The sequence below is a fragment of the Pistacia vera genome, unplaced genomic scaffold (genome assembly GCF_008641045.1).
Source record: "Pistacia vera cultivar Batoury unplaced genomic scaffold, PisVer_v2 Contig496, whole genome shotgun sequence".
In the NCBI taxonomy this organism is placed as follows: Eukaryota; Viridiplantae; Streptophyta; class Magnoliopsida; order Sapindales; family Anacardiaceae; genus Pistacia; species Pistacia vera.
Genome location: NW_022196330.1, coordinates 1,015,603 through 1,032,158, shown reverse-complemented (window position 1 = coordinate 1,032,158; position 16,556 = coordinate 1,015,603). Strand labels below are relative to the sequence as shown.

Genomic DNA, 16,556 nt, shown 5'->3' with positions numbered 1-16,556 from the left:
GACGAAATTAGTAGTTAATTTAGTTTCTTCTTTTGGTAGACTAATAAATGCAGTAATGATAAATCCTAATCGATTGATCTTTTAATGAGATTTACCCTCTAGTGACCGGCATTTACCTCTCGTGACCGGCCCTTCACTGGAAATGGAAATTAATTTCCGTTTACCACATGGAGATGGAGTCATGCGCGGAATCAACTCCCAATCCCATGACTAATCTCTTCTTATAATTAATTACGCCACCACAATGTTATTTAATTCCATAAATTGCTACATCACTAAATGCATTCACAAATTCTCATTGAAGTCTCTACGTGTAGTCTTTTAATTGGGTGACCTTCAAGGCCCAATGGGGCCCAAATTCATCAAATCAGTTTCTAATAGGAAGGAAATATATTTTAGGATGAAATCAAATCAAGTCGAGTCGACTCGATTGCAACAATATCGAATTCGAGTTTGAATTCAAGCTTGACCGAGCCTAAGAATTGAGTTCGAACTAGAACTTGGCATCTGAAATTAGAATTCGAGTTCAAATTCAAACTCATAGAATCGAGTTTAATCAAGCTTTTCAAGCTTAATTGAGCTTTTCAAATCATGTTGTACAGTGATTAAACTCGATTCGAATACTTATTCGAGTTAGAATAGTCGAGTCGAGTCGAGCCTCACAGCTCGGCTCGTTTTTCACCCCTAGGAAGGATAAATTCATTATTAACAGCAATGATAGTTTGGACTTGTGCATGAAAGAAAATCTTCCGTCATATGAGTCTCCTTTACAATTTAATTTGCTTTTTATAGGCTACTTTTTTATGTAGAGACACCATAAACTCTTTCACATATAAGTCAAACTTAAAAAGCAGGAGACAACACCAAGCTTCATTATTTCTTTATATTCTTTGCCGCACTTATACCTACTTAACACCAAACCATTATTGTAGATTAGCGTTAATGCTTTTTTGTTAAGTGTTTTTCCAACAAAAAGAAACTCATTATGTACGCCCTTCAAACTTTTGACTAACTTTAATTCTATATTAGCCTCGAGCTCAGTCAAACCAAATACCAACCCTTTTTATATGCTTAGTCAAATCTGTATTGAAAATGGAAGCTCCATTTCTGTAGCCAGTATGGACTGTTTGACATTATGGGAATATGAAGTAGAGAATCCAAAGAGGATCTACTTTAACGTTGCAATGATGGGTATTGGCTTGCGTTATACTATTTTACCATTTAACTTTTCATATTAACTTGAACAGTGATGAATATTGTTAATGCATGGCGCTGGCTGAAGTAAATTTTGACCATCCCTTTCAGTTGGAAGCGTCATGGACGTTTTATTTATGCATGTCAATCACGTTAATTTCAGCATATTGTTAATTGTTTGATAAGCTATGTCTACAAAATGGTCAAAGATCAAGCTACCCTTTTCAAGACGACGTTCTACTACTTCTAATTGCTAGCCAAATTATTAAGTCGGTCATTGAGTAGTATTGCACGTATGCTCTTCGCAACCTACTTTGAACAGCTCAAGTTCTTTCTGCATTTTATTTCATACTTCAAGACAATATTATCTTGACAAAAACCTGATTATATCTTTACAAGTCAGCTGGAAAAAAGAAAAAACAGGAGAAGGCTACATATTTTCATCATCACGGCCACGATAAATTGATTAATTAAGTATAGAAAAAGCCTTGGATAGCAATGGGTTGTAGATATTATAAGAAGGTTCTTGGGACCATTACGACTTAAAAGTATTTCTAAACCGCACTTACTGGTGGAAAATCAAACAATCAAAACGTGTGGACTGGTGATCTTGCTGCATCATGACTGGGGTTAATTTTATTTTCTCAATAAATCGAATGATAAGTGAAGCATTTCTACTTCATGTTCTGTTTAGTAGCTGGAGGCATAAACAATTTCAAGTCATCACACAATCACAAAGCCAGCTGATGAGAAGAACAAATCAATTTGAAGTAAAAGTCTCTGTTAACCTAGTGAAAACCAATAGATTCATAGAACATGGATGATTAAACGCATAGACATTTACTACTCAAAATAATGGTCAAATAACAAAAATCAAATGAACCTTAACGCGGATGGCCAAATTCTGTCTAATCAACTTCAACTCTTCGTCACAACAGTTCCCTACATATTGCAATGCCGTTTGTAGACTTCTTTCCTTCACTGTAAACAACCATTAGAAAAAAAAACAATATAGCTCTCTTTACTCTTTAGTCAAGTTATCGTCAGCATCCTGAAGCACGTTCAACCTACCAATAGCTAACAGAAGAGACAGCAGTTCTCAGTATAAGAAATCCCATGTGCCACGCCGCACGGTCCTCAATCTAGGTGTCGTGCAGCGGGGGGCCATGCACGGCACGTGTGTGACTTTGCTGACTTGTTTTTCTACACGTGTCAAGACATGGATTGCCGACACATGACTTGCACCTAATCGCCATGTGCATCTCCACAACACGACAATCCCATTGGCTTGCTACAGTGTTTTGAAGCCCTACCGTTGAGATGAAGACATTTTTATTTATTAATTTAATCGTAAATTAAATAATAAACAGTAAATAATATAATCTAAACTAAAAGCTGAAAAGTGCTTAGAGCAAGATAGATTCTGAAACTGGGGGATGACACGTGGCACCGTCTAATTATGAGAGGAAATGCAAATTTTTATTTTAATTAAAAAATAAAAAAGTAAAAATTAAATAAAAATTCACGATTTCACATGATTAGGTCGACAGGTAAAGTCGTTACCCGTTAGGAAGCTAAGGAGGTAAAAGGGGGAGTGGTCTCCACTTTTCTGGACCATTTCTTCCTTATTAATTCATTTTAATTACTTTAATGCCCCTATTTGGTTGCTTTGCCTTGCATGCTTATAGTTATACCATCAGCTTATAGGTATAGGCTTTAGCTGAATTCTTCTTATCCCAACATCAACCCTAAATATCATCATATCAACACGCTTACAAAACTTTATTAAGAAAAAATATTCAACTAAATGATAAGATCATTGTTAGAATACACTTTGTTGTGCAAAAAATCTGGAGCGGATAAATCCCCAATTGGCATACAAATATCTCACGATATAGGTTCTATGATACAAAGACAAAGATCAAGCAACTTAAAATTTAATCGTATATGAATTTACCTCCAACTTAACTATGTAACTAGCACTATATAAATCCATTATAATCTGTTTTTGGGGGACGGTGAAATAACTCATTATAAACTCTTGTAAAAACAGCTCACTTATTACTTGAAACATTCAATAACATGACAGTGGATGTAAGTTTTGTATTATACACAGCCAACTCACTTTAAAAAGTCTCTTTTATTCTTTAATGCTTTATGTTAATTATTGTGCATTCATCATCATATAATTCAATCGATTATCTATCAGGATCACGTCCACATCCTATGTGATTTTAGCATTGTTAATCATGTATCTTTGGTTACTGCGATTCTCTACAACAACGCACTTTTCTTTTATTTATTTAAAAAAATGTGCAGGAGTGTGTTACATATTGCCTTACAGTAATTAGCATAACTCAAGAATAAAATTGTTCATATTTTATCATTAACATTTTGTAACTTTTAGATCCAAATTAAGTTATAAAACGAATTTCATTATTCAAAATTAGAGTAAAGGACTTTTTCCCACCGAAGGTGTGCCTTAATGACATTTCCCCAACCCAAAAGTTTCAAAATACCACTTTCCCACCCAAGGTTTATATTCCGTTAATACCCAAAATATACTTTACTTTTTTAGCCAACGTTCGGCGAGTTACCAAGAGTCAGGGTATGAGGGGTTTTGTAGAGTGGAGGCCGGTGGATCGAATAGTGGTGACCGATTGAATATTCACTGCCGGAATTAGTCGAAAATAAGCTAAGAACAGGAAACCCTAGCTTTGTAGTGACCGATAATCGGCGAGAAATCAAGTGTTGGAGTGAGAGGAGTTTTGTAGAGAGGAGACCAGATGTTCAAATGGTGGTGACGGAGAGAATTTTCGCCTCTGGAATTGGCTTTGGGTAGTAATTGAATATTAACTTTGGGATAGAAAGTGGTAGTTTGAAACTTTTTGGGTGGAAAAGTGTCATTTAAGGCAAACCTTGGGTGGGAAAAAATCGTTTACTCTTCAAAATTATTATAACTATATTTGAACTTAATTCACACCCTTCACACGTAACAATATTATGACTTCGGAAGTAGGTTTACTATTTGAATAAATAGATCTTTAATTATTGAGTTCATGGATCTATGGAAAGAAGGAAGTTAATTTGATTTTGAGTGTTATTAATTTCTTTGACTGCAAAACCTTTGGTTATCCCGAGCAAGTAATGTTAGACAAAGGTAACTTATATAGGGAGCCAAATGATACAGCGAAGACTAAAGAAATAATATTTTTGTTAACAAAAAAAAAATACATCGCTAGATACATTGTATTAAGAGGCCTGCCTAATTATAACTTATTTTAATCAAACACCTTTGTCCTAAACGAGACGTTTATAAAATTTAGCGGTTTTGTCTGTTTTCTGGTTAAATGCGAACCCACTAATTTACCATATATTATACAATATATAGAATAAAGTCATACGTAAAGTCGTAGTACTATTGATGCAATGCTACTACAATCATGACAGTTGGATTAGGCTAATGACATAATACATAATCACAATTAATTGATCTAATGATCAGTATTGAAAAGTAGTACATGCATGTTCATGAGACAAGATTTATGTAAGATTAATTTCATGGAAATAAAATATAAAGATGGGGAATAATAAATTGTGAAGAGTGCCGAAGCCGCTTGTCGGATAGATAAGGAAGAAAAAAGAAATAAAAATAAAGAGGTTTGTACCTTTGTAGAGTATAATTCCTCACCCATGTTCATTGTCTCTGTCAGAACGAGGTTTTCAGGTTGGCTTTCTGGTTTTATGATATATAAAATAATTTAATGTACGTGGATTATATAAGTAAAGAGATGATGATGAGGTAAAGGATTCTGTTCAAACCAATTATCATGTATGAATATTTGTTGTGACATAAGGGTGTCACTATTCAGCCATGTGAAAATGGAAAATTAAATTAATTCATCGTTTTGTCCTTTTGATGAGGTTTTTAATATTAAGAATTTTTTTAAAAATATACATATTCCACGAATTTTTGGAATACTTTTCAAATTTAGATTTTTTATTTTGAAATTAAATAATAAAAATAAGAGTTAATGACCTTTTCACACCCAAATAATGGTTTAATGATATTTTTCCACCCACAACTTTTAAAATACCATTTTACTATCCAAATTTATATACCGTTGGCAAATAGAAAGCAAACTCGGTCCAGACTGTTATGGTTTTTGAAGAGGAGAGACGATGAGTCTTTTGATGGTGAAAGGTTGGATTTTGGTGGTTGGGATTAGTCATAATTTGATTTAAGAGGAAGGGTTGCGCAAACCCTAATTGCTTGATTGCCAACGACTGACGAGGTCGATGAGAGTAGGGTTTGAGTGGTTTTGGTGAATGATGATCGGGGAAGAGAATAGTTGTGGTGGTGTGAGGTCACAAGATGTCGAAATCGAAAACGGAATATAAATTTGGGTAGTAAAATGATATTATAAAAGTTTGTGGGTGGGTAAGTGTCATTAAGCTATTATTTGTGTGGGAAAAAGTTGTTTACTCTAAAAATAAACAAGAAAACTTCATAATCACATAAAAATGTATTGGATAATATCATAACAGAAGTTTTATTTTGGAAGGAAAGAAAAATATATGAGGATTAGAATGAGAAATAAATTTTCACCCTGATTTAAGCCTAGTCAATTGGCATTATCCAATGCTTAATTCTCTCACCCACCATAAAATCGGTGATGGTTTAGAAATCTTCAACCTTTTTTTCATGTTGAAATTGCAAATACTATATACAATTCTGGTTTTCCCAAACGTATAGATTTAGAAACACAAGAAACTGTAGAAAACATTGTATGTATACATGAAACATAAAAGTTATCACTTCGTTTTTAATATAATAGTAGGGGTACAATACAAATATGCTATATAAAGGATAGGTAAATAGGCTATAAGGCCATGAAATAAAACAATAGAGTATAGAAAAAAAGGGACAACATATTGAATATTGAATATAGAAATAGAATAAGAATATAAACTACATAATAAGTCAACTATTATATGGTTGATTTCAGTTTCATCGGGCAGTTCATTATAAGGCAATCTAGGACATCCCTAGGAAGATAATATAAGAAAATGGGGTCCGTCCATCTTTCATATAAAAGAATAATTCCAAACTCAAAATTTTATAATATTTTAGAGCTTCTTTGTCTCTTCTTTCAACACTTTCATGTTCTTTGTTCTTATGGAGGCAACTCACATGGACTTGCCAACATGTTTGTAAGGTGAGGCAACGGGATTTTTCTATTAAAAAAAAACTATATGATAAATCATTGTCTAATCTTTATTTCACACCCCTGGTATAAATATAATCATTATCAAGATATATAAAAGGAAAAACAGAAAATTTACTTTGCAAAGTAACGATCCGGATGTATAATATATGGTTCTAGGAAGGGTGTTTACTGTTTATTAATAATCTAGAAAATGTGAAATCTGATAATAGAAAACTTCACATCATGGATTCATGACGCAATGGATCCTGAAAAGACGGGAGAGGGAAATGTTATTTGAAAAGAAGGGTATTTATGGAAAGATATTTAGCTGATGTAAAACCAAAACCGCGTAAAGCTGTTATTATGGAAAACAGCAGTTTTAGGAGGGAAGGAGTAGAATATATAAGGAAAATCTAACTGGATTTAGTCATTGACCATCAAGAAAACAAATATATTATTTGAAAATTAAATTTGAAATAAGAGGCAAGAGTCCTGAAACAAAGGGTGAGGATTTAATATTACAACAGAGACATTAGTAAAAATATATGGAATCTTGAAGCTCTTTTAATTGGAAGGTTTTTTTTGGTTTTAATTTTCTTTCCATGATAAAGACTCTTTTTCTATAGAAGTTTTTTAAGAGAAGGAAACCTCTCTCCCTCTCTTTTTGTCTCTTTCTTTTTATCTTTGTCTTATTTGTCTCTCATTTGCTCTATAAAATCACTCTTAAGTCTTCTTCTAACACCCTCTACCACTTTTCATTTTTCTTCTCTCCCTCTCTCTCTCTCTCTCTCTCTCTCTCTCTCTCTCTCATTTTCTCTATTTTTTTAACTATGGAGGAGTTGGGTTCTTTATGGAGTTATCAAGAGGTGCGTTAATTGTTCATCTTTCTTTTGTCTCACTCGTTGCTTCTTTCACTTCATTTCTTCATCTGGGTTATGTTTTCTTTTGTTTTCACATTCAAGGTTTTAGTTTTTCACTTCAATTATGGAGTTTCTTTTAGTGATTATTCATTGTGTGATTGTATTATACTCAAGGTTTCCTTCATTTACCTGTTAGATAATGTTTCAGTTCCTCTTTGTGAAGTTTATACTTGGTATATATAACCTGTCATACGAAGCTGACATGATCCATTCTTCTTCTTGTTAATTCCATGTGTTCATTTTTTTTTTTTTTTTATCATTTAGAACCTTTTAGTCTTCAAAGGAGCAATATCTTTCCTGAGAAATGAGGCAAATTTTTGTCTCTTCTGCATATTTCCTAAGTACTGTGTTGTATGATAGAGATAGCTTTTGACTCCAAAGTTTTTTGTTTGAAAATAATGGAGTTATAGTGTCATGAAATATATATATTTCCTTTTTTTTTTTATTATTATTAACAATCCAAGTTATTTTATTTATTTTATATGGCTTTTGGAGTGTAGTAGCGTCATCTGAGGCCATTTTTTCTGTTGTGATTAATTTATTAATACGAAAATATTTATAGGACATGTCTAGTGTAATTCTGTCTGGTATGAATGTGCATTTGTTCTGTCCTGTTTTGAACAGAACATGAACTAGTTGAATCTTGGAGTAATAACATGTGGGTATGGTTGGGAACTTGTGATATTTCATGGCAAAAGCAATGGGGACTAATGTCTTTACTAGTATTGAATGTTGTGTTCATGTCAATCCCATCTATTTCCTTTGTACTTTTGTTTTACTATTAATTTAATGTAATTTGAAAACAAATAATTATTTTGACTAGAAGAAGTTGGTATGTAAATGGGCCCAATTTTTTAATACATGATTTATCCTAACTTCTTAAATGATTTTCCATTTATTTAGATTCTATCTTCCTACTAATGAAGATCTATGATTTTCAGTTAAGTTTAATCTATATTGGTAATGTTTCCTTTATTTTAATTTGCACTCTTCTACTATCTAAACTGAAAAAATTCATCAAACTAACCGGCCTGATTTATGTTGGCAGAATTTTGATGAACTGAATCAGAAGCTTCTGTACACCACAGTTGAACTGGAGACTGTGAAAATGGAAGCAAACGAGGCGTTGAGGAAGCATAAGGAGGAGGTTAAGCATTTACTCAATCTTCTCAAGGTTGCTTATCAAGAAAGAAATGAAGCTAAAGATCAATTGCAAAAATTACTGAATAAGTTCATGCCTTCAAGCCCAACTGAATTTCACCCCAATATTCTTTGTCATCTCCCACATGAAAGTCCTCTTGTAGTTGTACCAACAAAAGCAAATTCAAGCATAACTGAATCTAATAGTCAATCAGATACATATAATCCCCAGTCACATGGATCATCTCCTGTTGATTCCTTTTTTGATGCTGTTTCATCCCCGGATTTCTCCAACATTAAAATGGCTGATTCAAGAAACTTGAATTTTGTTAACCAGCCTTTTGTCCATGACTACAGTGGTTCTATGCCAACAGGAGTAGTCTCTTCAGGAGTAACCAAAATTGATCCGGTTGCTGCAGTTCTAGACAGTCTTGTTAAGGGAAAAACTCTGCCTCCAAAAGGGAAACTACTGCAATCCGTGATGGAAGCTGGACCTCTTCTTCAGACTCTTCTCGTTGCTGGCCCTTTACCGCGATGGAGAAATCCTCCTCCTCTGCAACCTTTCAAAATTCCACCGTTTTCCATAAAGGGTTCTGAAACTATGAGCATTAATCAGAAACCGACTGCTAATTCAGGCTGTGTTGCTCAAAGGTCATTGAATTCCTCATCATCCTATCTTCAGATGTCTCGTGTCTCTTCTCAAATGTGCTCTACATCCATGTTAAATTTTTCGACATGTCCTGCTGCTGCTGCTCAGAGTAATGGGATGCTCTTAACTGCAGGTGCTAGCATTAACACCCAAATACCAACCAGCAAGCGACAAAGGTTTCAATATTGAGACTGTAGCCTTTGATTCTGTCTTGTAAAAATTAATTTTTAGTGGTTGATGGTGTAAATGTGATATATTTTCGGGTTTTAAACTAGACATAGCATTTTAACTTAGTTTATTCCATGGTGTGTCTTGGTAACATTTGTTTCACCAGTTACAAAGTGGTGGTTGTACAGTAAAGCTGCTGGATTTTTTCTCTTGCTTAGTGAGAAAGATAACCCCACTTTTATGACAATGGATTTGAATGGTGCATGGTATTTCAATATCATTTTTTAAATAACTAAATATGATGATGTATTAAGTAATATATAAGTTAAATAATCACCAGTAGTACTAATTGGAATCAGATGTTATAAATTAAACACTTTTCAAACGGCCTGTTTATTTATGTACTATCAGATTTGGCATTTTGCTCTAGAGCATCCTTGTATCAGGGGCCTACTGACGAGAGTAGCTCAACTGATTTCCTAACGAAGCCAACAAATAAATCCAGCTTTTTGCGTTCGAAACCTAAGTGTTTAGCCTTGAAATTGTACTTGTGAAACCATCTTCAGCAAGGGGATTGAGGGCTGTTAACTGTTTCTGACTTTCTTTCTGATAATAATTTTAAAAAGCACCGAAATTATGAAAGAAAATTTTAAGCCAATGAAATGAAGCATAAGGATTGAAAAAGGCGACATGATCTGGCAGTATGAGATGGGTTTTCGTTTATCCATAAAAAAGATAACAATGGTGGGTACTCATTGTTGATAGCAGTAATTGAGCAAGTTGAACATGTTGATTTGATGCCTTATACATTCATTACCACAAAACTATTGAAGGAAAAAAAAGAGCTGTGCGAGGTTGATATATTTGGAATGGGCGATATGGGCTTACCTGAACCTGTCATTAGACCAAAATGAGGCACTGAAGATACGTTGAAGAAGATAAAGTGTGACTGGAGTGAGTGATAAGATTGATGAAAAACTGGGAAAAGAAATTAGTCCTAACCTATGGAGAAGACAGTTTTGGAATGGTGGGTAAAGCTGATGCTGATGTTATCAGAATTTGACCTCCATACATACAGTGGTTGAAGATTTCCATCATTACGCCCTGGAAAACAACGGGAAAAATGAAGTTTGTTTAATTAGGTCTAGCTGAACCTGGGCTGGAGCTATGATATAAGCTGTTGCTTTCATTCCAAGAAATAGTTAGGTGATATTGCATAAGAATAGCTGATTTTCCAGCTTTTTTAATGTTATTTCATATTCTAATAAAATTTTGATTTGATTCCTAGATTATGATTTAGATGTTTTATTTGTTTTATGCTTGTTTTTTTATGGTGGGAACAAAACGTACAAGTTTGTAACTCTTCAGAGACTTGAGCAGCCTAAAGGATAAACTTGCCAGTCAACAATTGAATTATTTTCTCAAGGAATAGTGGAATTTTTATTTGTATCATTGTATTTGGTCAGATGAACAAAAACGTTTATTGATTGAGATATGCCCACATGACTTTAACCAAAAATTCAATTTCGCTGTGCAGCTCCAATATCACATCTCATGTGACAAATTCACATGCAAGCTCATCATAATTTTCTGGCAAACTCAGGAATACAGGAGAAGAGCTTTCAGGATAAGGACAGTTTTTTAATTGCAGAGGTAACAGTTTGACCTTTGCATAACAACAACTTCGGTATCATCTCCATTAATGGTTTACAGATTGGAACATCGAGAGCACATTGTTCAGCTGATTAACTAAGGTGTCCCTTAATTTTATCACCAAATTAAAGTTAATATAATTTAATAGTTCCGGACATCTCAATACTTCTGACATTCCTAGAAGCTCTTCCCAACAAACTTAGCAGAAATGAGAATTTTTAAGCTATCATCTTTAGCTTATTTATCTGAAAACTTGAGCCTAATATGTCTTCAAGTCCATCTCCAGCTCCAATATATAAACCACCAAGTTGGAATCCGTTAGTGGTTTCTCTGGTTGCTCTTACTTGTACCATCTTCCTCTTGTTTAGTTACTACAATTATTTAAAGAAACTCTGCTGCTGCGCGTTTAATAGGGGAAACTCTAGAAACCCGGATCAAAGACAGCTACTAAATGAGGCCAATTTTGATGATCCTTCTCTACAGTTTAACAGTCATGGGCTGGAATCATCCATCATACACTCTCTTCCTATCACTCAGTTCAAGAAGAATATTAATAAAGAAGAAGAAGAAGAACTGCAACCAAGAAACTCTGAGTGTGGAGTTTGTTTGGGTGAATTTGAAGAAGGGGAATGGCTAAAACATCTACCAAACTGCAGTCATGCATTTCACATTCCTTGCATTGACACTTGGTTTCATTCTCACTCAAATTGCCCACTCTGCAGATCACAAGCATTTGATCTTACTATTCCACATGAATGTTCAGTGTCTATGTATACATTACTAGAGAATTTAAGGAGGGAAGATTTTTTTCATGAAAGAGCAACGCATTATCAAATTCTGCGCACTGCAGTGCTACAGAGCCGGGGGACTTAGATATGAATCTACAGGTAATAGCTGATTTCTTTTCATCAAACCGGTTTTTGAGTAAGGGATGCTTGTAGAATTAAAACCGAGTTTTTTTAAATTTAAATCAAACTTAAAATATTAAAAAAAAAAAAAAAATGTGCCACAAGATGGTAAGCCCCGTTCAGTTGGTTGAAGGACAACCATGTGAATAACTGTGTTATCGGCCAAGTGAGCATGAAAGAAATTCAAACGGCTCCACACGTGTCTCAGCCGCTCACACATGTGAGAGAATTTCGTTCATGGAATTCTCGTTCTCGAGGCTGCATTTCTGCAGAAGAGGGCCCGGGGACTTTCCTGAGCCCGACCAATTATTGATCCAAGGCCCGCTCACATTCTCTTGCGGCGTTGCGGACTTTACTGTTCCCCTTCTTTATATTCCCCAATTTCCATAATAACGGAACGATGTGGGATTGGGGACATTAAATATTTGTGAGACAAAGAAATTGATGGTTTTCATTGATAAAAAAGTCAGCCGTAGGCTCGTATTTCAGTCACATATTAACTGAAAGATGTGGGATTGGGGAAAGAATAAATAATGGTTGGATTTCTGTTTGAAAATAAATAATCAATGAATGAAGTTATACATAAGAGATATCTTATCCTTCTGTTTGTTATTATCATATTTAGCAGCTCATAAAATAACACAACATGGGAGATGAGAATTTGAGTATTATTGATTATACTGTTGTACAGATTATTTATGGATATACCATCTTCTCGATTTTGATAGTGTTAAAATTCTAATTCAAATTACATTAGTTTAAGTTTCATTTTTATAATGTGTTTTTATTAAAGGGAAAAAGATATATACACACAGGTAGCTAGGCAATCAAGTGATTTCATCTAGACATTTGAATAGAAGATCAGCACCATTCATTAACATGTGATTTTGCACAGGAAACACAATCAACAAATTCCAGAAATAAGTGAATTAAAATTAAAATTTATATGTCCCAGAATCTGTCAAAAAAAACAATCTGAAAAAATTAACCAGCAGTAAACACAAGTTTACAAGATCAATCTGCAAAGTTCCCCGATGGGTCTCAACATACTGTCTTACTCTTTGGCCTAAAACAAAATGAAAAATGTGATGAAAAGAGTTCCTATCTTAAATAATGCCAATTTTGTTTGCCACATCCAATGCATCATAATCCGGTGTCAACCTGACATAAGCCTTCTTTGTACCGTCAGGCCTGCGCCACAATAGTTAAATTCACAAGGATTGGTCATACAATATAGCGAAGGATATAAGCAACCGTATCCCGCTTAAGTTTAATATATGAAGTATATGGCCATGATAATAAAAATCCACGACAAACATCAGATGGCAGCATCTGATTTGGACATCTATATAAAAGCCCACCAATCTACAGAAAGTCGTATATAAATAAAACAATATGAAGATTTCTTTTCAATCTCTGATTAATATAATCTCCAAACATCAAAACTAATAATTTAAAAGATAACCAAGTCCAAAAAAGCGAACCCAAAATTGTGCAGGATAACAAGGCAAGAAGTTTTCATTAAAACCAGAAAAAAGCACACATTGATAGAAAACTCAATGCAAAACAAAAACAAATATAAAGCATCATGAAAATACGACTTCACAAACAAGTATACAACATGGTCACTGTTCTAGCAAGAAGGCTACTTTCTGACAATTTAGAGTTAGTTTATCACCACAGAAAACTCCTAAGAATGTCTAACCACCTAAAACCTTCATGACTTAGGATGAACAAGGATTGGACCAAACAGGACAGACACATTGGTATGGCACATCTATGTCAAACATCTCAGCAAGAGCACTCCGACACTGCCTGAAGCATGTCAACTTTATTCTTGAGACACGAATAATCTAAGTGGTACTAAAAGAAAAATTCTATTCAAATTTATGATCTGCTCAGACTGCATGATTATTACTTGAGATGTCTATATCCTGCTTCTAGAATCCCTTCCAAAATAGACAAAAAGAATGATTACGCAGTCATTCAAAAATAATTAAACACCACAAACATAACCAGCTGTTGGATGGTTACTGCCATTTATAGTGAATGACCTATACTGGTCAAGAAGTGAAAAGGTTTTACAAGAGCAATATAATGATGAAGCAAATGAGAAAGGCTCACCTGATCAAGGTATTCACTTTCTTCGCCTGAATATCATACATCTTCTTGACTGCATCCTTTATCTTCTTCTTGTCAGCACGAATGTCAACAATGAAAACCAAAGTATTGTTATCTTCAATCTTCTTCATGGCAGACTCAGTAGTGAGGGGATACTTAAGAATTTGATAATGATCAAGTTTGTTCCTTGGTGCAGCACTGATGCGAGGGTACTTGGGGTTCCTGTCCTTCTTCAATGTCTTCGGCCGGTGAAATGTAACAGATGTTCGGATCTTCTTGGCCTTCTTCTTAAAGGTTGGTCCAGATTTCACGGCCTTTGCAGCCTTCAAGGCCTGTGCCTTTGGATCAGCCTTTTTTGTATCACCTACACAGGATGCAAACCACTCTAATGTTTAATATATATGCACACCTCAATTTTACTCTTATAATAAACTGACAGAATTTGAAGAAAAACCCAATCCTTTAGTTTTAGACAAAAAATAAAAATAAAAACAAAAATACAAAAAAAACTTGAAATCATCAGTAACAATAGAAAAACTATTCATGCAACAAGTCAAGCTAATACTTCCGCACTTCTCATTACACCATACCAGCAGAATATAATTTTAACCACTTTCCAAAGATTAAAGCTAAGTGCTTATGATACATTATTTATTGCTATGGCCAACTGATTAATTCTTCTAAGAACCATCAATATGTAATAAGAGAGCTACTAGCAGCTACGATATGTTCTATCTTGCTTTTTCTCAATTGACATTTTCCTCTCCTGCTTATTGCTTTCCACACCATACCCCTTTAAATGTAAATCTCTGGTATGCCCCCAAGAAAACAATTTTAGGAATAGAACTACCTCAAAATTTAAATACATCTAAAACTGTAGTATTTGCCGTGCAACAAGTTCGACTAAAGCCAAGACTCCAGGAAGAACGTAAAACCAGTGAACTAACACTATGAGTATTGGTCCACTATGACATGGTGCTAATGGATTAAGATACATTATCTATTCCAATAACTAAGTTGTTAATCTGCGATTATAATACTATATTTATTCCTAGGCTACATCAGATTTTGCTTCTTTATTTATTCAATTCAAATTTGGCTTCTCTAATTATTGCTGTTTCACATTATAATCCCCTGGAACGCGTGAGAAAACAACTTTACCATTCTACCTCCCATTGAAAAACGTTGAGATAAGTATTGGCACTTGTTCAAACTAATTTCAATTCAGCAACCAAACAGAGAAGGGAAAAAAGAAATTAAAACCAGAATGAACATACAAAAGCAAATATTAAAAAAAAATTAAATGCGTGCGAAGTTCATTAGAGCTAAAAAGAAGTAATATAACACAAATGGAGAGCAGTATACCCTTAGGAGGAGCCATTGGTCGCTGAAGAAGAAGAAGCCTTGACTAAACCCTAACACAACCACATAAACAATGCCGCATTTACTGGTTAGTCTCTACAAATAAATATAACGAATTAGATAGGCAGAGATATAGACATAGAGAGACACCTGTGGATGGGAAGCACCGAAGCAGAACAGCCGGCTCTAGGGTTTGGAGAACCGAGAGGGGATAGGGTTTATAAAGAGAGGGGCTAATTAAATTACCAGAATTTTTAAATTTTATTATCAATTTACAAACGGAGGGATACGTTTGGACCAGGCTAGCAGGTTGGGCCGAACACTTTTAAGTGTGAAATATTTTTTGGGGAAACCTTAAAAAATATCTTTTTTTTTTTTATAATTTTATTTTATTTTGAAATCAATTTCAAGTCAAGTGGTTAGTGTTGCTGTACATTGGATGGGTGTAATTTGTGTAAACTCTTCATGACAATGACGTTAATGTCCTTATCCTGGTAAAACAATGACATTTATTTATGATAGGATATTAATACTATACTATCAACAACTTATTAATTATTACTCCCTTCGTTTCAGATTAATAATCGTTTTAAACTTATTTTTTTTTTCCAAAATAAAAGACGTTTGACCAAAAAGTTAATTAACTCTCTTTCTTTTTCTCGACGAATGGCTCATGTCTCCTCTCTTCCACTTGGCCTCGTCTCCTCTTTCTCTTTTACTATCTTTGGCTCCTGTCTCTCTTTCAAATGCCATTAAACTCTTCACATCTGCTCTCTTTCTTTCTCTTTCAGATGCTATTTAACTCTTCATATCTCCTCTTTCAAACGTCATTTAACTCTTCAGAAATCCTGAACCGAGTCTAAAAAGGATTTCTCTTGTGCTGACCCTATTTGTAAACAGCCTATTCTCTATGTTCTCTTCCTTGTTGCCAAATGCATTAGATTGTACGTATATTGATTGAAAATAATTAAGCCGCCTTAGATGTACTGTTTTTCTTCAATTATCCATTGACACTTTGCTTCAACAGAGATTAAAAAATAACTTGTCTTTGTTCATTTGTGAGGTTTTTCTGGCTCACATGCGTGTTAACTTACTTAACTATGTCATCAACTTCATTGTAGCTTCTAATGTTGGAAGAACATTCAAATTGATTTCCCCAAGGCACATTTCTACTATGACATTGTTCAATCATGGTGAGTAAGAAAACACAGAGATGAAAGAGATGGAAGAG

At 34.2% G+C, this 16,556-nt stretch overlaps 3 protein-coding genes across 3 annotated transcripts; 2 read left to right on the top strand and 1 right to left on the bottom strand.

Annotated features, from left to right (window-relative positions):
- The first annotated feature begins 7,175 nt into the window (after positions 1 to 7,175).
- On the top strand, positions 7,176 to 9,747 carry LOC116105269. Its single transcript, XM_031391717.1, has 2 exons — positions 7,176 to 7,270; positions 8,373 to 9,747. Exons 1-2 carry the CDS (start codon positions 7,235 to 7,237, stop codon positions 9,300 to 9,302), a joined length of 966 nt encoding a protein of 321 aa, XP_031247577.1. The 5' UTR covers positions 7,176 to 7,234; the 3' UTR covers positions 9,303 to 9,747.
- A 1,408-nt stretch (positions 9,748 to 11,155) lies between these two features.
- On the top strand, positions 11,156 to 11,880 carry LOC116105227 (RING-H2 finger protein ATL16-like). Its single transcript, XM_031391658.1, has one exon. The coding sequence runs from the start codon at positions 11,199 to 11,201 to the stop codon at positions 11,805 to 11,807; it is 609 nt and encodes a 202-aa protein (XP_031247518.1). The 5' UTR covers positions 11,156 to 11,198; the 3' UTR covers positions 11,808 to 11,880.
- An 874-nt stretch (positions 11,881 to 12,754) lies between these two features.
- Positions 12,755 to 15,415, bottom strand: LOC116105236 (60S ribosomal protein L23A). The gene is made up of 3 exons (XM_031391668.1): positions 15,329 to 15,415; positions 13,967 to 14,327; positions 12,755 to 13,033 (listed from the first exon to the last, which is right to left on the bottom strand). The coding sequence occupies exons 1-3, from the start codon at positions 15,342 to 15,344 to the stop codon at positions 12,949 to 12,951; spliced, it is 462 nt and encodes a 153-aa protein (XP_031247528.1). The 5' UTR covers positions 15,345 to 15,415; the 3' UTR covers positions 12,755 to 12,948.
- Between the last annotated feature and the right edge of the window lie 1,141 nt (positions 15,416 to 16,556).

Bases quoted from the DNA above. Each gene is read 5' to 3' on its own strand.
- LOC116105269 (XM_031391717.1), top strand. From the start codon at position 7,235: ATGGAGGAGTTGGGTTCTTTATGGAGTTATCAAGAG. The intron at 7,271-8,372 runs GTGCGTTAATTG...TTATGTTGGCAG, and splicing joins CTTTATGGAGTTATCAAGAG to AATTTTGATGAACTGAATCA.
- LOC116105227 (XM_031391658.1), top strand. From the start codon at position 11,199: ATGTCTTCAAGTCCATCTCCAGCTCCAATATATAAACCACCAAGTTGG.
- LOC116105236 (XM_031391668.1), bottom strand. The intron at 13,034-13,966 runs GTGAGCCTTTCT...ATTGTGGCGCAG, and splicing joins AAAGTGAATACCTTGATCAG to GCCTGACGGTACAAAGAAGG.